The sequence below is a fragment of the Trachurus japonicus genome, chromosome 23 (genome assembly GCF_045865225.1).
Source record: "Trachurus japonicus isolate A0001 chromosome 23, Traja_1.0".
Classification (NCBI taxonomy): Eukaryota; Metazoa; Chordata; class Actinopteri; order Carangiformes; family Carangidae; genus Trachurus; species Trachurus japonicus.
Window position 1 is genome coordinate 24844501 of NC_140929.1, and position 22862 is coordinate 24867362.

At 45.0% G+C, this 22862-nt stretch overlaps 1 protein-coding gene across 22 annotated transcripts in view; it reads left to right on the plus strand.

Moving 5' to 3' along the window:
• sox5 (SRY-box transcription factor 5) overlaps window positions 1-22862 on the plus strand; it is a 241086-nt gene that overhangs the window by 158318 nt on the left and 59906 nt on the right. For all 22 annotated transcript variants that reach the window (XM_085769725.1, XM_085769737.1, XM_085769740.1 and 19 more), the window contains 2 exons: window positions 2032-2227; window positions 10559-10781. In XM_085769725.1, coding sequence (XP_085625851.1) covers window positions 2033-2227; window positions 10559-10781 — 418 coding nt within the window. In that variant the 5' untranslated portion in view covers window position 2032. The remainder of the gene's footprint in view (window positions 1-2031; window positions 2228-10558; window positions 10782-22862) is intronic.

Consider the following 22862-nt stretch of genomic DNA (forward strand, 5'->3'; position numbering starts at 1 on the left):
GAAACAGATAAAGAAATCAGCTGCTGATACACATTCCACTGGCTTGACTCACACAAACATCGGCGTGTGTGTGTTTTTCCTCTGTCCTACATGAAAACACACATTCAAACCCGTTGTGCGGCGGCGTTCAAGGCGTACAGAATAGTTTCTAACCACTTCTACAGAACCCCGATTTTGTAATTTTCTAATTTAACGTCAAACGGAGTATTACAAAGCGTCCCCCATCAGTGGACAAAATTGCACAACTTTTAAATGCTCTGCAGAGCCCATTGGAACTCAAAAATGCATGCAAAGCAAAGCAGAACATGCCTCTCTGGGTTCCTTATAACTTCACTTGAGAGTTTTTGGAGATTAAAAAAAAAGTTCTCAGCAATATGCACATGATAACACCAATTTGTAAATTATTAGATTATCTAGGAGGTCTAGAAATCTTGCAGGCAAAACCTTCCAAAAACAATTAAGCTTATTAAATTACATCACTATGGTGGAGAGAGATGGACTTTTTTTTTTTTTTTTTTTTTTTTTTACAGTGGAGTTGATTTGATTTTGACCTTAACCTTTCCTGTGATAAAGCAGCATGTTGCGTTTTGGTAGTGTGGGGCTGTCCTCATCGCCCCTAGCGAGCAGCACTCAATATTGTTTGCCTTTCCACTGTCATAAGGTAAATAAGCAATGAATTAGTGGCAGGGCTGCTCCTAGGAACAATGCCAGATGTACAGTCCAGAGGAAATCCAATAGAGTCAAGAGGGTAATCAGTTTACTGGAGACAAGCAGGGGGGGGGGAGATTTTAGAGAAGGATGGATGGAGAGGAGGACGGGGGAAAGCAGAGGGAGACGATGTATGGATGAAGACATGATGATGCAGAAAACAGCTTGTGAAAGAAAAGGAGGAGAGCGGTTTGACAGTCGGACGCCTGTTGCTGATTTCTTGTTTTCAGCCGCTTCCTTCTCTCTCTCTCTCTCTCTCTCTCTATCTTTCTCTCTCTCCCTCTCACACACACACTCCCCTCCCCATCCAGTTTTCACAGTCTCTCCATCCCTCCATCCACGCCTCCATCCCTCCATCCCTGTCATGTGTTGCCTCGGTGCGAGTGAGTGTTAGCAGCCTATTACCCAGGGTCATAGTCACAGTGGCTTCAAGGCTGACAAGTGCATCTGAAAGCACTCAGGCGATGCTGAGAACCACATTAAATTCTATTATTGCCACATAGTCACTTCATCCCTATTCAACTGAAGTACAGGGAGGCAAATTTACCTTGTGAGACAGAGTTCACCTAATAGATGTGGCTTTATATCCTTTCCTTCTTTTCAAGGGAACAAAGCCACGGTAACAAATGCAAACAGCGGGGCCCTTGTGTTGCTTGCTGTTTTCCTCCAGTTCCTCTATTGTCCGAAGGTTTTCATAAACACATATAATTGTCACTGTGCATACTGCATCTCTGTCCCTCTCTCTCTCTTTCCCACTCTATGTCTCTCTCTGAAAGCCTATTGTCAAGACATGGTCATTTCCTCAACAATGCCAATGCAAGCGGGCTCCATTTGCGGTAATGGCCCCGTCTTTTTGGAAAGGCGAACGTTGAATGGCCCCCATGGTAAACATACTGTAAGACCTGAGAGTGTGTTTGAAGGTCTGCCAAGGAGCTGGGTGCTCACAAACCCACTGAAGGGGATATTGTGTGGAACTGCACTGTGAGAGCTCTGTCTGAATGTGCTGAATGTGCAAAAAAAAGAAAAACTAATCCAGAGAAAATGGATGATAGAGAATTTGTTGTTGGATTTTGGTGAATACCTGCTTGAAGGACTTAAAGATGTCCACATTTTTACATTAAACACACAGTGGATACAAAACTGGAGTTGGAGCATCCATCCATGAGTTGACAGGAACTAGTTGTGTCTACAGGAAGCTCCAGTTGTCAACCTGTTATATCATCTCTTTGAATATTGCTCACCCTTCTTCCTGTTTTCCCTCCTCTCTCTCCATCTCTCTCTGTCTTTCTATCTCCCTTCTTCTCCCTCCTTTTTTTTTTCCAGGATGTCTTCCAAGCGACCAGCCTCTCCATATGGGGGGACAGATGGAGAGGTAACCATGGCAACCAGCAGACAGCGAGTGGAGGATGAGGAGAACGAGGGACTGGGCGGCGTCATCCACCTCCCCCAGGCCTCCTACTGCGGCAAGGTGTCCCCTCGCTCGCCCCCGAACCGCCACTTGGACAGCCCCACCAACATGGTAAGGACGGCCGTCAACTCACATGTCCCTTGTTGTCTCTGTGGGGTGAAAGGACCCACCTATGGGTGACGGTGGACCTGAGCACTGGCTAGGGTTCAACGCGTCCAACTAGTCTGTTTGTTTGTTTTTCAAACAGCCGGAGATTTCACTTTCCTTTGTTCTTTGGTTGAAAACTTTTTATAACAAAGTTTCAATAATATTTAAAGTTTTAAAAAAAAGTGCCATTGTACACATCATAGAGTCTGTGACGCAGCCATAAATCCACAAACAAAACACGTCTTCTAACTCCAGAACTTGCTTGAGCATCATCAAATTTGAAGTTTCCTTCAGTATCAGAATAATCCAGATAGAGTTGCCTTTTGCAATGAAATATCTGCTAATAGCTAATAATGCAAACTTTTAATGATGACACTGGATTCATTATTAATTGATGAACAGTTTGAGCTGAAGTTGTAGTCCATAGTGTAACTTAGACTTCCCATTTACATTAATGAATCCCCAATAGTGTGTGACAAAATCCATTAATATGAACTTTTTTGTGTTGTGATGTCAATACATTTTGGCTCACAGAGTATCATCAACATGTCTCTCTATTCAATCCAATCACTTCTCTCAGTTTAAAGCTAACTGACATACTCATCACATAATGATATTCAAATTACAGAAACATTTTTTAGAAACTGCTCTACAACAAGTTCTTCATCATGGGCTGTGTGGCCTCCATCTCTCCGTCTCCTTTCTCTGCCCTATAAAGCCAAGTTGAGAGTGACCCCCAGGGCACAGACCCAAGATCAATTTATGTTCCCGGTAATCCTGACCTCCAGCATTATGAAGGGATAGTCAGCGCAGAGGGCGTCGCGGAGCTCTCAGTCTGTAGCTGGAGAAGCAGGTAGCAGCTACGTGACAGTAAATCACAACCTCTACCAGGGAAATGTTTTATTTTTGTGGATGTTCTCTACTAGAAATTAACCTGTTTTGTTCCGTATCGTGTGAAAAGGCTACGGAGAGCCATTTCAGGGATCAAACATGTGCAAAATAATTAGAATTATCTTGTTTATATTGAATTACCAGGCATTTCTGGACAAGTAAACAGAAACGTGTCTGTGTATTCAAAACAAAATGTTTGGATTTACAGTCTGGATCCCTTTGATTTCAGGATGTTGTTTACTCCTCTTACGGCGACTTAAGAGTCACCTTTAAAACCCCAACCAACACAAACAAGTTGACAAATCTCAGCAATGAGGAAACAAAATATATGTATTTGGTCGACATGAAAAGAGTGAGATTTTCTAAAGAGCCAGAAATTGACTTTCTCTGTGAGTGAAAAGCTGTTTGGTGCTCAGAGCTGGAGGTTGTGGTGGTTGTTGTCGTTTTTTTTTTTTTTTTTTTTTTTTTTTTTTTTATTATTTATTTAAAATGGGGGAAGAAAACAAAGGTTCAAGGCTACTGTTTGGGCGTGCACGGGGTTTTTGCTTTTATGTGCGCGTAACCAGCCGTCGCCTTGAGCCCGCTTGATGCACAGTTCCGTGACTGCAAAATATGAGCCATCGCAGTGAGTCATTTTCTTTGGGATGAAGTGTGACATTGTTGGTGGCGCTGAATGTATGGCTCTGTTTTTTATAAGTGCTTTCGCTATAAGTGCTTTTGTGTGTGTGTGTTTGCACAGTTTCATCGTCTGTGTGATTCATGTTAAATAATAGCGTACGCTTCTACTTCTGTTGGTCGACGTGTGTTTGCGAATATATGGCTACTTATGCGTTTGAAGATGACTCCCCGCGTGAGGCTCATTACACATTCCATACAGGCGGTGTGGTTTATAATATGTGGCTACATGGAGTATCACATGATGCTCGTCTGCACTATTTAGTTTTTATTTCTATATGATGTTTGAGTTTGCTTAAGAAAATGTTGGACTACTGTATATCCTCCACGGCAAACATGTGGTGATCCTTTTAGGGCGTTTTTTGTTTTCGCTTTGTCTGTGACACACTGTCTGTGCACTCCCCTGGGCCCTCACCTTGATACACACACACACACACACACACCTTGTCACAGCAGCTCTGATAACGACCGTCGACCTTTCCCCCATACTGACGATAAAACAATGAAACGGTGCTTAGGCACTGTAATGGAAAGCTAATTCTGTAATTAGAGCGCTGATTAGCCTGCAGGCCCCTCCCACGGTGGACTCTGCATGTGTGGCAGGTGCCGACTGTAAACCAAAGTCCTGGGACCGTGGGGGAGCACACACACACACACACACACACACACATGCCAACACACACATTACCAGGTTATCTGTTGCTCTTGAGGCTACTGATAAGATTATCCCTTGTTCATTTAGATAAATTCATCTCTTGTATTTACAGTGTACAAAAGACCAAAAAATACACAAACATCACTCAGGTTTATATTTTGGCCCCTACATTATCTCTGTCGGGGGCCATTTCTTAAATATCCTTAAAATAACACACAGCTGCTCTCTTGTACAGTCATTGACAGTGGAAGTAGAAGGAAGACTGCTGATGTGTGTGTTGGGAGGAGGAGGAGGGGGAGGGGGCACACACAGTATAATAGTTGATGTGGATTATTAAAGCGGGTGGGGTGTGTCTGGTGGATGGGTGGGTGGGTGGGATGGGATGGGATGGGATGGGGGCTTATCCCACTGCCTGCTTGGCATGTTGTAAGATGTGTGTTAAGTTTTCCAATCCCTTCTCCGCTGACTGTCAGTGAAGAGTGGATGAAGAGTAATGGAGACGGAGATGGGGAGGGAGAGAGGGAGATTTACAACAAGGCGCGGGGGTGTCGGTGGGAGTGGGAGCATGTGGGGGAGGAGGGGGGGTCTCACTCTCTCTCTCAGGGCAATTGTGGTAAAGTGATAGGGGGGAAGTAAATGGTTCATAGGCGACCGCTTGACTTGGAAGTGAGGCAGTGGGGGAGAGCGAGGGGGGGGAGGAGGAGTGGGGGTAGTGGGGTGAGAAGAGGGGGGGTGAGATTACAGCTTTATCTTGTCATAGTAAATTAACATGGCGGCACAGAAGCGCTCAGCTACACACTGACCTCTTCATCCTGCTGCTCCGCCTGCCTGCTCGGCTTTGGCCACAACACTTTACCTGCTGCAGCTGCACGCACACACACACACACACACACACGGAAAGAGAGAGAGAGAGAAAAAAAACAGCACTCACGTATTTTAAAAGCCTGAAAGGTGTCGGATTATTCACTTTTTTAAATTTTTTGTTTTTGTATAAACCCCGGCTCTGGATAAGAATAATGCTGCTCATAATGGTTTGCAAATGAATGTAGTTTAGATAAAAGGGTGTTTTACCGAATGTGAAGTTCTCACCATGCAGCTGGACCCTGATTGGCTGAGAGCGGCTCAGTTCAAACGCCTGATGGGAAGGATTTTAGCAGCGGTTCAGTGAGGTCGCCCAATCATCACAACAAATCTAGTTATGATGCACCCACAGGTTATCAAAGGATGGATTTTATTGAACTTTATTTCTCCTGGAAAGAAAATAAACACGCTGAATTATTATACCAGGGAGAGAGGAGAGAATGAAAGAGAATAGCGCGTACACATGTGTGTTCTTGTAGGTCTGTGTGGTTTGTGTTTTGCAGACCCTTGAAGAAAAAAAAAATGTTTTCACATCAGGCAGAGGCAAGCATCTTCTCTCATAAATGTGTTAATGAACAAACACTAATTATTTCATTAACAGTCAAGATGTACGTGAGCACGTCAGAAAACTATAAAAATATTTCATCAGGCATTATTTCTTATTCATTTTCCTCCACGAGCCCCCTCTATCCCTCTTTTTGTATAATTTGTATGTGTGATTATGCGTGTGTGTGTGTGTGCTTGCTTGCTTGTGTGCGTGTGTGCTCATGTGAATTTGACAGATTTAACACAGTCATTGAGCAGTCTTGAGACACAGTGGTCACACTTAATTTCTCATGCCAGTGATGCACTAATGAATCAACACACGCTTGCCTGTCAACAGCGAGGGGTCGTGGTAAAATATACTGCCATGCATTTTAGCCAAACTGCTATTTAAAATACAGAAAATACAGCTGCATGTTTCTAGATAAGGAAAGGGCAAGTGTGTAATTCACGGACAATAACTTTAAATAGACAATTAGCATTTCTTCAGTAATTCAATTGCAATTATTTTTATTTTGTTTTCAAATAAGCATTGATATTAATATACCAATGTCACACAGTAATTATATATATGTTTTTTTGTTAATTTTTTTTTTAATTTGAGGTTTCCATGGTGAAGTTGAACCATATTGTCAGAACAGGAGGATAAAAGTAATGTGTGTGTTTGCCTGCTTGTCCCAGCCTGAGGGACCTCCAAGTCAAAACTGACAGTCTCTGTGTTTAGCCATGGCATGTAAAGGGATTTTCTGTGTGTGTGTGTATTTGGCAGTGCATCGGAGGTGTGTTAAGTGTATGTCGTTGAGATTGGCAGCTCTGGCGCGGAGCTAAGTCTTTACCCCCCTGCAGGAGTGATCAGTGACATTCTCTCAGTGTGTATGTGTGCATGTATTTTAGTTCGGCAGCTGTTCTCGGTTCTTCCTACTGCCACATTGTCCATGCCTTGATCTACGACGACGCGCCAAGCATCAAATATTGTTTTCACACATACACCTTGCACAGTCCAAGACATGTCAGGCTATAGCACAGAGAGAGAGAGTTGAGTTTCTTCTATCGGGCAACAGAGAAGGAGGAAGGGAAGAAGACGAAGGGGATAAAAAAAATAAAAAAAATAAAAGAAAAAAAAGAACATGAACAGCGGCATCTGTGCTGGCTGTAGGAAAAAAATAGCATTTGGAATTTTTTTTTTCCTCTTTTTCTGGCAAGAGTTAAGTGTTTTTAAACCAACATCCCCTCACAGATGAGCTTAAGAAGACAAAAGTTGTTTAATTCGGTTCCATTGCAGAGGCAGTAAAAGGATAAAGAGAGTGAGGCGCAATTTTTACTTTGTTCCAGTCATTTGGAAGAGAATTGACATCTGCAAACTAAAGGCAGAACCGCCCACACTGCCAGCCTGCCACATCCAGTGCATATAAATACATGTATGCAGGCACTCACACATTTACACACACATACACACACACGCACACCTACAGGCTATGTGCACTCACAGTGTCACACATATATGCACAGAAATGGCAGAAACCTGCTCGCACACATGCAACGAGAGGAGGGCAAGAGCGTTTACAGTATCCAGAATTTCTGTTTGTACTTATGAATAAATGCATGTTGATGAGAAAAGTTTTGCAACCCGTGTTAGTGCGGGAGCAGAGAAACACATCACACACACACATACCCACACACACACACACACACAGGAGCTGAGTGACACCGGTTTACAATAGAGAGCCGGTCTTGTGTCTTGGTTTTTTGATCCCTCTGTGTTGGACTTTGCAGTGCAAATCACCAGCGACGCACACGGATTATATGTTGGGAGGTTGATAGGAAAAAAAAAATAAAAAATCCTAAGCCATTTAAGTTGCCTGTGGGATAAAGGGTGTCTGTCTGACTTCACACATAAATAATGTCATGGGCCCTAATGTAGCAGGTCTTTGAAGAGCCACGGCTCCCTGCTAATTCCCTTTGATTGGGAAATGACCTTCATTGTTGGACGCAGCGAGATGACATCTCTCTGGCAGCTTTCTGACAGAGGAAAGAGATCCCACATCCCCTCACCCCCCTCAAACTCCACCCCCCACCCCCCCTCCATCTTCCTCCCGTATTCTTGTTCTGTTTGTTTTGTTTGCGCGACATCTTTCTCGAAAGAGAGAGTGCGGCTGTTTTAAGTAGGCGCTGGATTAGATAAATGGGATGTGACAGGTGTGACCGCTGCCTTCAAGATGCCTGCCTTCCTCCCTCTCTTTCTCTATTCCTCCGTACATCTCAGTCAACTCGCTCTCTCTCATTTCCACTAATAACATCACCTCTCTTTCTCTCTCTCTCTTTCGCCTCTCCCTCGTTCTTTTCTTTGACTTCTACCCGCTTACGTTCCGTCTTTTTCTCTCCTTTCGCGTTGCATTTGCATGTTGCGCCGGTGCTGATGCAACTCATCATAAAGCCTCTCATTTTGAAGTCTGAATTTTCCTAATCTGGAGAACAGGGGGGAAGAGGACGAAGGAAGAGAAGGAGGCAACAAAGAAAGACAGGAGCAGGTCGAGCCATAAGTTGGTCAGGTGGTTGAGAGGAGAAGAGTAAAGTCTTTGAGCGCTTTAAGATCACAAGACACTTTTCCCAGCGCAGCACAGCCCTCAGCCAGCCAGTTAGCAGCCTCAACAGTGTCTGACTGAAGCCTCATCACACAATCATGCAGTATATATTCAACTGCTACAGCCGTATCATCGCTGTCACACTCTGTCCCCCCGTTACAATGCATGTGCAAGAGCGCAGAGGAGAGAATTTGTGAATTATTGAGCGCGCTGACTTATTCAGAGTGTGGAAACACACAGACCTAGAGAGAGAGAGAGAGTCAGCGAAGTGTAGAAAATGCCATGTGATAATGGTCTTCTGTACCTCTCATATTATGTTTGGCCACTGACAATGAAAGCATCGTCAATATTGAAAAACCTCTGGCTGGCTGTATTCTCCTGCAGCGAGCTGAGACTTTGTTTAGAGGAGTTCTTTTCCCTTCTTTCCAGCTGAAAAAGAAGCCTCTGGAACAACACCGTTGCCTATAGAATAGAAGAGAATAGAAAGTGGAGTCATCTGGGGTCTAAATGACTTCATTGTGGACTGTGATCTCAGTATTAAGTTCCACTTCCACCAGCGGCCTGCGAGTTAATGATTACAAAACCATCTCCGCCTTAATATGCCATAATATCATTAATACAGCTGGAATGTACCACTGACTTTCTGTCTCTCTCTCTCTCTCTCTCTCTCTCTCTGTCTGCCACACACACACACGCACACACAGAGGTAGTGTATGTGTGCTGCCGTCCCAGGTGGCATGCTCCATACTGCAGTCAGATTAGCCAAAGATTAACCCTGTGGACCATTGACCCTCCTGTCTACAAAGAGCTGAGCTGACTTGCTCTGCTGATTGACTCACTGACTCACTCAACTCCTTTCTGTAATTAAACAGCACAACACACACTTTAACACACACCTGCTCGGGCAAGTGGGAACTAAGCGCACTCGGATTTTGCTTGCACGCATTCTGGAGCACATATACGTTACATCCACTCATCTGTACGAGTGTGTGTGACATAGAGCTAATGTGTGTGCGTGTGTGTTCTCGCCAGCCTCCCTCTCAGTCAGTGTCACTATTAATTGGGCTGAGCCGGCATTAAGTCTATCGTGTGGCCCGTCCAAACAAACACAGGTTTTATTGGGTCAAAGATTAAGACTCTGAAAGTTACTTACCATTCAGCTGCTGTCAGCCTCCTCCTCTACTTCTCCTCACTCACAGAAGCTAAGAAAGCACTTATATATTTAATTGTAAAGTTTAACTTTTAAATATATATATTCAGCAAGAGTGCAGGTTTTTTCTTTCTTTTTCTTTTTTCACGATTTCCAAAGATCATTAAACTCGCCATGTTTAAACTGTAAATTTAACCACAAGACAGCAGGATAATTATTCATCATGACAGCTTGGCATAAGCCACAGAGCTTTACTTTGAGCTGTATATATTATATTTTGTAGCTGTCATTCTGATTGCTATTTTGTCTGTTATTTTTTTTTTTTTACCCCCGTCCGCTCCTTTCATAAGTTTATGGAAATGATTTGACACTGTTCCAAAGCTTTATCTGGTTGTTCTTTTTTGTGATTTTTTTTTTGCTTTTTGAAGGAGTTGCATCCTCAGCATTAATTGTCACAAATCTTAGGACAAAAGTAGCGCATGCAACTGAAACTTGGGCTTGGGATTGGGTACAGTAGCGTTGGACGTCCCTCAAAGCTGGGCTGTTGAAGGCTTTGTAATGAAGAGTTAGCGTGACTCTAAGAGTGTGCGGAGTCTTTTGCTGCTGTTTCATGTGCTTGTTCTGTCAAGTACCTCCAAGTCAGTCAAATGCTGATTCCAGAGGATGTGAGGGAGGGAGGGGGGGGGGGGGAGTATGCCCTAACTTGAGATAACTGGCCGCTGATGAAAGTTGGTTGCATCGGGCTATGGGAAGGGGATACGGAAAGAATAAAGGAAGCAAAAGAAGTAGAGGAGGACGGAGATAATGAGTGGGTGTTTGCCAACTCCTCCCCCCACCTCCTCCTGCTTTTTCTTCTATCAACTGTTTTATTTATTTATATCTTGAAGTTTAGGTGTTTGAAAGCACTTTTTCCTCTATTTCCCCCCTCTCCCCTCCAGGACCAGGACGTGACTAAGGGGAGCTCCCTGAGTCCTTACCCCCAGCACAATTCTACCTCACCGGGCAAAGAGGAGGGTGGAGGCGGGGGCCGAGGCTGCAGCGACGGGGGCGCCGCCGCCGGCACCCTGGGGACCCCCGAGAGGCGCAAGGGCAGCCTGGCCGACGTGGTGGACACGCTGAAACAACGCAAGATGGAGGAGCTGATCAAGAACGAGCCAGAAGGTCAGTGATGAAAGGGGAAGCTTGTGCAGCCAGATGTGTAATCTGCAACTCCACGCCGTCTCTCTGGCTCTCTGCCTTTTTATCACACTCCTCTTGTTGTCCTTGCTCTCTTCTTCTTCCTTTCTGTCTCCTTTTCTCTATGGCTCTATCACTCTCTCTCTTTCTCTCCATCTCCCTCTGTTATGAACCCACACACATTTAGATGAGAAGGCGAGCCTTTGTTTTTCCAGCACACAGACAGACAGCATTAGCTGTTTGGGCCTATTGTCCACCACGCTTTGCATATTTATCACAACCTGACAAATAAGATGTGTGCGCATGCATGTGTCCATGTGTGTGGAGTGTGTGAAAAGCCTGCAAACATACATGGATATTTTAACACCTCTCCAAATGTTTCCTGGCTTTAATTTCAAGAGGCACACTCACATTAAGATTTCTTTGAGCTTAATCGTCAGCGAGGGTTAAATCTAACTTATCAGCTCTCGTGTTACCTTTGTAACATTTGCTTAAATGCTCTCTCCGCTCTCGGATAAAGACTTCACACACTGTTGAGGAGGCTAAACCAGATTTTTGCCCAGGGCTACATAGCTTAACTTGATTAGCCCCCACATTTCATTCTCAAATTTAGCCTTGGGCCAACACTTGGAGTCGGGAAAGGAGACAAAATTAGCCTGTGGCCAACTCTGATTTCCACTGGGCAGATACGAATGTATCTGTCACTATGAAACGCATGTGACAGTGATAATGTGATAAGGGGATCACCAACAGGTGTCCATCTCCTTTAGGAGGACGCAGTCATATAAATAACGTGTTGCTTTATTGCTGGAGAAATAGTTTGTGTGCTACACAGGGAGTTAAGTGTCAGTTTTAAAACAGGTCTCTGAGGCTGCTGGGGTGCTGCTGCCTTGTCGAAGGCCACTTAAGACAAGTAGATTAGTGGTCTTCATAAGACTACTAAACTCAAAACAGACCCCATCAAAGGGGATCTGTTCACAGTCAAATCTGACCCGACTACACCCATGATAAACTGAACAAACTATAATATAAGGAGCACCAACAATTAACAAGTAGCCATGGTCAAGAACAGTGTCGGTTTTGTCTAATAATAAAAAAAATAAAACCTTCAATGGTCACCGAGACAATAGACAGGGGATAATCATTTCCTAAGCAACGCAGTATCTATAATCTGGCCATATTATGTGTTAACTGCTCCGGCTTCCAAGCCATGATCAGGAAGCACAGGGGAGATTTTGTTTTCCATCGCTGAAGTTGGCGCTAAATCTGGGGTTAACCCCCGTCACTTTCCTCAGAAGTTGGCAAACAAAACATGGGAACTTGGCGTCGGTCTTAAAGAGCTGTAGCATTTATTTACTGACTATTAACTGCAGCTCAAACTGTACATTCATGACTAAAGTCACAGTTTAATTGCTGACATTATTCTGCTTTGATCAGCATCTGTCTGCTCTGCGCACACACACACTCACATGCACACGCACACACACAGGAGGAGCCTCTCTACTCTTATTCCACATGAAATAGTGAGAACGCTCTGACCCATTCAGATCCACTCCTTTATGAGGCATTAACACAGACCCAAGACCGGTGGCTCACTATAAGAGTGTAATTGGAACGTAATGTGGATCCGGTCTGCCTCAGGTCTCATTTCCTCAGAAGTGAGTGGGTCTGTGAAGACCTCTGAAGCAGCCGCATGAAACATCCACTACATCTTCTTCTCCACCTCCATACTTTCCCTTTAGTGCCTCAATCCACCTCTGCTAAGATTTCTATTCACACACTTCTGTGAACTGTATGCAGCCTCAAATGCAGCCTTTTGTCCCCAAAAGGTGAACCAGCAGTGCAGCACAGTGTATATTTGTGTCTAAATGTGGATGCACACGTACTTGTGTGTGTGTGTGTGTGTGTGTGTGTGTGTGTGTGTGTGTGTGTGTGTGTGTGTGTGTGTGTGTGTGTGTGTGTGTGTGTGTGCCCCCAGTGCATCAACAGGCTTTCATTTCAAGCTGCGACATGCTAACCTTATTTTCCAGGCTTTTCTGTAAGGTTTTGAAAGCGGCACAGACTGCTGGTCAGCTCTTGTCGGCTGGTTGTTTTTATTCCAGTCGATAGAGAGGCCTGTTGTGGCACATTTTACCGAAAAAAAAAGAAGAAAAGAAAAAAAGAAAAAAAACGAGGTTGTTTGTTGAACTGAGCTGTTTTGGGTTGTTCGTTGCTTCGCTGGACCTCATGAACTGGCTGCACAGGAAAAAAACAACAATAATGGATCTTTATGAGTCAGCCAGCGCAGTGAGAGAAAGAGAGAGGGAGAAGGGGGGAGAGAGGAAAAAAGGAAAAGGCAAGAAGGAGGAAGAGAAGGAGAGGAGAGTGAAGGAGAGAAAGAGCAGTGTCTTCCCAGACCCCATTAGCAGAGTGCCACAGTGGTGCGGCATCCAAACCAACCCGGAGCATTATCTGCCCTGCGTTTAAATGAAACGCGCTAACAAAAGGCCCCAGCGCCTCCAGACCAAGCACACACACACACACACATGCACACATGCACACATTTGCACAAACACACAAAAACCCAGGCCAAGCAAGAAGAGAAAGGAAGAAAGAAAAGACAGTAAAGGGAAGCAGAGAAAAGATGAAGAGAGGCAGAGAGAAATGGAGGGGGGGGGGGGGGTACAAGGGGCAGTATTGAGCGCGAGATAGAAATCCCTTTTCTGTGCCCGGCTAGCTATTGTTTGGCTGTGTGGCTCAGAAAGGCCATTAGCAGCAAACAGCAGGTTGGGATGAAAATTTAATGAAGGCTTTAATCATTATGAAAGGCCTGGAATATTACTGCTCTCTCTCTCTCTCTCCTTCACACACACACACACACACACACACACACACACACACGCTTGCACACTGCTTCCAGCTGGATCAATGACACACACACACACACACACACACATATTTAGAGTGTATGAACATTAACACCAGGAGGGATGTGAGCAAGAGGCCAAAGACACAAAATGGGTCAGAAAACGATAAACATCTCAAAACAGAAAGAGAAGGCTGACTTATGAAGGCTGCCCCTGAGCCAGGCACCACACACACACACACACACACACACAGTGTGGCTGAAGTTTGAAAGATATAGTTTTGTGTCTGTGGCTAGTGTTGCTCTACTTAAGTTAGATGAATGGAGGGTGGTAGTTAGTAGGTCAGTGTGTGTGTGTGTGTGTGTGTGTGTGTGTGTGTGTGTAAACCTCTGGGAGCATGTATACTTATGTAGGTGTATTTGCATATGTATTTGTGACAGAAGGTGTGTATAAGGGTGTGTGCAAGAGGAGGCATTGCATTTGACTGCATGCATGCAAGGTGCATGTGTGTGTGTGTGTGTGTGTGTTGGCCTCTAATAAATGACTATCCATGTTGTCCCCCATGGCCTGGCCCAACCATGCTCCACCACTGCTGCTCTCTCCATTCATCTCCTGTCTCAGTCCACTGGCCACCTGCTACCCCGGAGATACACACACACACTCTCACACACACTAGCACACGTATGTGCAGTCGCACACACGCAGCCCAACACCGCTAGCCGTGGTCTTTAATAAATTCTTGGAAGCGACAAGGAGGAACAGCAAAGATAAGAATGGCATGACATTGCCTGTTGTGTATGTGTGTGTGTTTATGTGTGTGTCCTTGTATTTATGTGGACTTGAGGCGAGAGGCCGCTCGGCCAAACGGCTCGTGTTGGAGTGTGTGTGCGTGTCATTATGTGAAATAAATGAGAGCAGAGTGCAGAGCAGCGCGGGAGGCGCGGGGTTGAGAGGAGAGTCGGTGCTAAAGCCCAAGAGAGATGGCTGCATGTTCAGGATGGACACTCACACACACACACACACACACACACACACACCTGGGTTGGACCATTCCCTTGGACTTGCCATTTAACCCCCTGTGACCCCCTGTGCCCCAGAGCACGGCCCAGTCATCATCTGTTAGCCCAGCTGTGGGCCACAGACACACACCTGAGAAGTAGGAGGAAGGAGCTCAACTGACTTTATCAACTCTTCAATGAAAGAGAAGAAAAACAAGGGAAATTAAAAGGAGGAGAAACATGACTAAATGGGGCACAGATGTTCCTCTCGGCCCCTGGAGTGGTGCCTCCGCTGCCCTGGACTTTCACCAGACAGTCAGCCTCATTCCTCCTCTCCTCCTCTCCTCCTCTCCTCCTCTCCTCTCCTCTCTACATGGCAGCTCTGACTGTAAGTGGCTCCATAAAGTGCCAGCTGAGCTCCATCTCTGGACCCGTCTGTTGACCCTCTGCTACCCAGCTCCAGCTACCCGTCACTGGGGTCTCTGTGGCCTCTGGGACTTTTAGTGTTTTCTCCTCAGTAGTTTAAGCCCAGCTCTAAACAGAAATAAACAAAGGTCCTCAACCAGAAATGCATTGCGTTTACTGTTCATTTTTCTGAGACAGCCTGCCGATGGAGCTGCAGTGATACATTCGGTGCTATGAGCAGTTGATATTTCACTCTGGCTGGGTATTGGATGATGAGAATCAAAAAAAAAAAAAAAAAGAAGTCAATTTCACCAGCACCATTGAGCCAATAAGCATGCAGCATTCTTAAACCAAGGTCTAATAATGCTTGTGAACAGGAATGTAAAGAGGAATGAGCTCCAAGAAAAATCAAATTCAAATGTGCAGCATATTGTGTATTGCCATTTTCTAATGGTTTAAAATGGATTTGATAAAAGTATTATTGGAACAAACAAAGTAAACTTTTACATTTGATTAGAAAATAATCTTCTGTAATGTCAAGAATACGTAAATAAATAAAAATACAGCTTAGAGGTACCTGAGCGTAAAGAATCTGATTGTGCTCTTGTTGTAGTGACCCTGGTGCAGCTCAGGGGTCAGACCCTTGCTTTTATATTTTATGGTCTTGATCTGGACACGCGTGCAGGGAAATAAGACACACACTTGTGCACATTCAGCTACTGACACACACACACACACACACACACACACACACACACTGAGGACAGGCGTGCAGGTTTACAGCCTTTGCCTGCAACCTTGGGGTCAGGCAGAATGGTGTTTTTACGGCTGAGCGTACCAGCCGCTCCGAGGCCCTGGTTTCCATACTGAAAACGCCAACTCAATGACTGATGCCACACAACAACACACACACACTCACGTACACATGCTTGCACATGCACACACAGCACTTCATCTATTTTCAAGGCAGGGAGGGAACCCAGGACTTGCTTTTAGAGAGCACTGAGGCATTTTATAGGACAGCACTTAGGCAAGGCCATTGTGCCACACAAGCACACAGTGACCGGAGCTCCCTCACGCCTCCATACACTCCAATGGCTGACAATGGGAAGGGCGGATACATTCTGCCAAGAAGAAGGAGAGAAGTGAAAGAAAGGGAGAGAAAAAAGGAGCCGGAGAAGTGGAGGGATCCAGGCAGTCTCGTTCATCCGTCCATCAGTCCTCCTCCCACCCCCCCGCCCCCTCCCTCCCCTTCACTTTGCCTAATCCTTCTCCTTCTCTGCTATCAGGGGGGTTACGTCAAACACACACATACGCACACACATGCATACACACTATACACATCAACAATGGCATATACAACGTTTGCAAGTCATCACATGGACCTGCGACTTTTAAGCACACATCCCTAAGGGGAATGTGTCGATTTAAACACACACACGCACGCACACACACACATGCACACACACATACAGCAGCAGGTTCACAGGCCTAGCGTGGGAGCGGGCAAATGTCTTTATGTGATTTCCACCCTTTGTCGGTAATTAGTTAGTTGTATAAATTAACATGAAGTGCAGCAGGACTCTCACAGCCATTGTTTGTCGCGATCATTCTTCTCGCGCTGGGAAAAGGAAGGCAAGTGAAATGAAACAGAGGGGGAGGTTGAAAGAGAGAATTGTGTTTTTCTTTTTCTTCTTTAATTCACTACAAGCAGGAAAGAAAGTTCAGACGTGCGAGGAAAAAAAGCAGATTTTGTCCTCCTGTTTGCCAATTAAAGGGCTTTAAACGCACGGTCAGCATTCGCTGAAGAGAAGTTGACATCACGCTTATGAGTCTAACTCTGCCTTGAACCCCTCACTAAGGAACTCAGCGTGTTGTGTTTTTTATGCTACACCTCACGATCCTGTGACCTGGCAGAGAAAAAGGAAAAAAAAAACCTTCAGTAGTCAAATTCAAACATTCTCTTCTGAAAAAGTGTGCAAATAAAACTCACTTTAAAGGAGAGAAAGAAGCCCTGCTCCACGCTGCATAAGGACACCAGCTTTATTTATCATGTTTCATAGACACCAGAGCATCATTGTGTCACTTAGCTTCGCAGCATTCACCCTAGACCGGGAGGAAAAATCATCCTGGACATGGCTCACAATTCAAATCGAGTCAATTCGCATTCGCATGAGAAACAGGCAACGTCATGGGGCGAACCTGAGGCCTATTGTGGGGCCGGCCATTGTTGGCTCGATGAAAGGCGCATTCAAGTCACTTTTCTTATTGAATTGTTTTGCGTCTGCTTTTCAACGTGGCATTCTCTCTCCACCCTTGCGCGAGACAATCGTTGGGGATGAAACTCCTTTCTACCATTCTCCTCAGTCCAGATGAGCGATATTAAGTAGATGAAAAGTGCACGTGTGTGTGTGTGCGTGCGTGCGTGTATTTGGGGGTGGGGGAGGGCAGTGCCCCAGCCCTTTGTCCAATACATGAGCATAAAGGAGCTTAGAGAGAAGAGAGAGAGGGTCCCGTGGTTTCCCTGATGGTGTGTGTGTGTGTCTGTGTGTGTTATTGGCCTCCCGGCGTGGCATTAAGTTAAACACAAAGGCTGAGGTTCATGAATCAGACAGGACTTCCATAGCTTAACTATTGTGACCTACTCACTATTTGACTGTCCTACCGTAACAGTGTGTGTATGCATTTGTGTATTTGTGAGTGTGTGTTGATGCAGACTGATGAGGCAGGTAGGGGGGTGTGTGTGTGTGTGTGTGTGTGTGTACTTCTTCACATTAGGAATGTTTTTGTGCGTTCGCTGGGTGCCTTACACACCATGCGGACATGTCCTGCTCTGTGTTTATGTAAGTGTAAGTCAGACTGTCCCACATAAAGGCCTCCTGTCACCAACTCCCAAATATTAGACAGGCCCCAGCGTTTTGGCATCCACACATTAACTTCCATTCAACACCATGTCCCATGACCAAATCAGTGGAATCCATGATTTATCTATTCAGCCTTCTCATAAACTCTCTTCATTTGCACGCCCTGTTGTTTTTCTTCCTTTTCTGTTATTTCCCTTTCTTAGTCTTTTCTCCCATTCCCATGGAGAGACACAGGAATGTTTTTATGCTGCAAAATGGCTGCGAGATTAATGAGTTTTGCGTAAAAGTGCGGCGACTTTCATTTGCCCTTCAATTACTTTATCAAAAGGATATGAAATGCAGGAAAAAAAAATCTTAAAACTTTTCATTCAGGCACTTAAGTAACAAAAACACTGAGAAACACTTGTGAAGTGGAATTGGTGGTTGAAGTTCAGCTGGTTTTCAAAAAGCAGGATGATTTCAGGCTGACATTACTTTATGAAAAGACTTATCAAATTAGCCAATAACTTTTTTCCATTAAGTAGTTTACTAACATACCAGCAGTTACTTTCTGAGTAGGTGGATGTCGTGTTTTGGAATGAAATTGATTTTTGGTCTTGACGTCGTGCCACAGCAAAATATGAAAGGGTATCTCGTGGCTGCAAGCTTTCCAGACATTTCTCTTAACGTCTTTTAGTGTGTGTGCATGGAAGCATTTCTGGGTCAAAATCAAATAAAGGGCGAAAGATGTGGAAGAGAAGTTAGGCATTTGTGATTTTTCTGTCTTTTTATTTATAGCTTACACGTCCTAATAAAGGCACTTCCTAGAAAGAACTACATAATTCGTTTTTTCATTATTTGGGAAAAGCAGATGAAGTTCTGGGGCAGTTATTTGGGGTTTATTTGGCTGTACGCAGTTGTTGATTTCTATTTAAACTCAATGAAATCTTTGTGTTTGCCTGCGTTTGGCTGCTGCTGCTAAACTCATGTGCACTCACTCAAAGGCTCTCTGTTAGTAATTCACTGGAATGAACTAACTGGGAGTGCGCCTATAGAACAATATTTCTATTTTACCTGCAATATAATCAGTGCTAATAAGTATTAGCATTATTGGATTACACCATTCCCTTTCCTGGAAAATATAAGGAAGATGTTGACGTGTAAACACGGAGGAATCACAAACTAACTCGGGAACATTTAATGTATAAAATAGATTTTTGACATAGTGAAGCATAGGCAGATCAATCAGGCTGGGATACCAAGGATTCCTCGTTGATCATATTCAGACATTTCTGTGCACAGATGAACATGAGATCCACTTAACCTTTTGTGATGCAAAGACACGGTTAATGTAATGTACATAGGGTTTATGCTTGTACATGTTTATGCTTCTTATGCAAACAGGTCTTACACTATAGGTGCATATCTACATATAAGCACACGTGAAGGCATCAGAGCTGTCGTCTCCTATCACCCATGTCAGCAGCATCCAGCACAGGATTTTAGGCCTGACATGGATGTGAAAGGGCTTTAACGGCCCGAGTCGAGGCGTGGGATTGGCGTGTATCACTGCCTGGGCTCTGGATTGTCTGCACATACGGCAATAAAAATATACATGTATGCGTGTCGCCCCCACGCTGGATGACAAACGCACAAGCCTGTGTGACCTGACCAAGGAGCCACAGCTTCTCATGAGGCATCAGGGACTGAGAGTCGCCAAAAACGCACGTAATCAACACCCGAGGGCCACCTCTACTGTTTCCGTTTCGGTAACACTTTACTTGAATAGGTATTCATAAGATTAGCCATAACAGTCATAACACTGTCATAACCATGACATAACAGCTGTCATAAACATCAATGAATACTTATGACAGCTGTCGTTAAGTGTCATTCGGTAAGTTATGTCACTTTTAATGCAAAGTTGATATTGTTTGAGATGTTTTTGTTCTGACAACTTGACAAAAAGACAATTTAAACTGTCATAGCAGACCTAATTGCCAAAAAATTATGTCAAGTTCTCATAACAAGGACATCTCAAATAATGTCAACTTTGCATCAAAAGTGACATAACTTAATGACACTTAACGACAGCTGTCATAAGTATTCATTGATGTTTATGACAGCTGTTATGTCATGGTTATGACAGTTTTATGTCAATCTTATGAATACCTATTCAAGTAAAGTGTTACCTCCGTTTCCTCTTATAAACAGGTATGAAGACGGTTGTGTAGCATTAGCACGTAGAGCAACAAGTCAGGCAGCGACTCAGTCAGTCATTCAACATGTCAACCAGCGCCATAGAGCATTAGCCACGCCGTTAGCCACTCAGCTCCTCGGCCCCTCCCATCCAGCCGGCCGGCCGGGGAGCCGGTCACTCAGCTGGCCCGTCAACCAGTCAACCAGTCAGTGTGTCAGTCTTTGAAGCCATGGGGTCTATATTAATTAACCCCTGGCTGGCTGGTCAGAGGGCGGCTCCTGCAGATGAAGTGGTGGCGTCTGTGTTGTCAGCCTCAGGGGTCACGACCCCCAGCCCTCAGTGCGGCCCAGCCTTATTTGAGCCAGATGTTGGGAGACAAGCATCTCCAGTCAACCCCCAACCCCCCACACCCCACCCCAGCCCCCCCCCCTGCCTGCTGCATTCCTTCCCTTCGTTGCTGCTTGGCAAAACAGAGCAGCCATCAGCAGCCACTCGCGCCGGAGCTCTGATGCTCCTCTGGATGGCTGTACTTCTCTGTCTGCCCCCCCCCCCCCATCCATCCTCTCTCCAGTCTCTCTCCCTGTGGGATCCTTCCATCCGTCCACTCACCTCTCTCCTCCCATCCCTCTATTTTCACCCCTCCCTCCTCGTTTGGCCCACTGCCCCTTTCCGCCTTGCTCAGGGGAGAGAGTGCTGTATGTGTGTGTTGCCTGGCAGCGTGCCCACTCTCAACCCCCCTCTCCTTTTTTTTCTACCTCATCCTTCCCTTTTCTCACTCTTTCCTCCCTGTCATCCCTTGCTTTCAGTTCTCCCCCATCCTTACTTCTATCTCTCTTCTCTACCTCCTTCTCTCCATTCTTCTACCCCCCCTCCCTGCCTTTGTCTGTGTCACTCTCTCCACCTGCTTCTAATCATTCCCCCTCCATCTCTTTCACTCCCTGCCTCCATTCATACTTCGCTCTCATCCCTCCCTCCCTCTCTCTCCGTCTCTCTCCCTCTCCTCGTCTCTTCCTCGGCTGGGCTCAGGAGCAGTGAACAGGTGTTGTCTCCTTTTGATTTGGGTGCGTTCGGATTAATGCTGTCAGCTCAGCTGTTAAAACAACTGCCACCGCCAGATGCCAGTCAGTTTGGGGCTGGGGCTGTCACCTACACACACACACACACACACACACACACACACACATGCACACATGCACACACACGTATTCAAACACACACTCAGATACAGCCGTGCACACAGGAAAAAAATGCACACATACACACAAGCACAAAGCCTCTTGGCTCATTGTGATACCGACAAAGCAAATCAGCTGCTGTACGCCAGTCTTGTCTGTAACCCAGGTGTGTGTTTCTGTAGCCTTTCCAAAACATCACAGTCAGTGCATATAAAAGCGACATTATGACATGATACTACAGTGCACAGTCAAGAGTTGATATGGACTCACATAGACACCTACAGTCCATCATTTGCAGAGAAGAGCTTATTTTAGAACAGATATGTAGAGAAGTGTGAAATATTTTTTTCTCAAGTGTGTTTTTAAATATTATCTACATTGAGCTTGTTGTTGTGTTGTGTTGTATTGGGATGGTGCAGTTTGCTTTTGAACATGTAATTGTATTCCAGTAGGTATCTATTGTCATGTGGCCACTCCCCTGCAGAGGTTCATTCACTTCTTCAAGCAGTCACGTCCCTGTTCCTCTTCACTGTTTGCCCTTCAATAAACTACAAGATTATTTAAATGTGAGTGCTGGTGTTCCCTTCACCTTGTACTCAGCCATGACTGTGAAACCAACAGTTTCCCACTTTGGACTCGGACAGTCCCTTCTCAAATATTTCATACATTTTCCATGGTGTGATCTGAATTCTAACTTTGAAACATGAAATTTTACGGTTTATCAGGGGGAACAGCAATGTAACCAATCTCACCGTGAACATACTTGCTGTTGCTCAAAAGCATACTTCAGCCACAGCATTATCTGCCAAAAATTCGTTATTCATACAATAATCAGTTACTTCTCTGATCTGAAATAGTAAATTCAAAAGTGACAGTCGTACGACCTTTCATCGCCGTGGTTTCTTGTTGGTAAAGTATCGGAGCACATCTCAAACAGAAAGTCAGATGTTTGCCTCGGTATTCAGTGAATAAACCTTCAGTGAGGCTTGTTTACATTAGCTGGGCCTATAACTGTGTTTACTGTTGGAGAAACTCTCCGTTCCCGAGGCGACACATGGTTTCTACCTCTCCACCTTCACCCGCCTTCCCTCCTTCTGCACCCTGCTCGCACTCACTTGTTCCTTTCTTTTCTCCAAAACATCCCTGCTGCCCTGTCTGTAGTCAGCTTCCCCAAAACAAATGCACATGAACACCTGTCAGGAGTTTGCCGTAAAACTTTCACCTCTCTGATGATCTTAGGCAGTGTGTGTCTGCATGCGTCACCGCACTGTCGATGCCAGCTCCCTCCGTACACTCACAGACGTTTCCTGCCCGGCGGGTTGCTTAATTTTAGAGTGTGGATTCTTGTTTTTGTGAGTAAAATGATGATTAACTCTGAATATCAGTGATCTGCAGTATGTGTGTAAGTGGTGTGTAACGGAGCTATTTAAGGCAGCCTTAGATGTGGGTGGAGCTCGCTGGCTTCCTGTCTGCGTGTGCATGTCAGATGGTGGGTAGTGGGCTTCAGAGTGGTGATGCTGGGATCTTATTCCGTTCTATACATATTCACAAACACAAAGACTGAGAGGAGCTCTTCTACTTTCCATTTTTTCCCTTCTG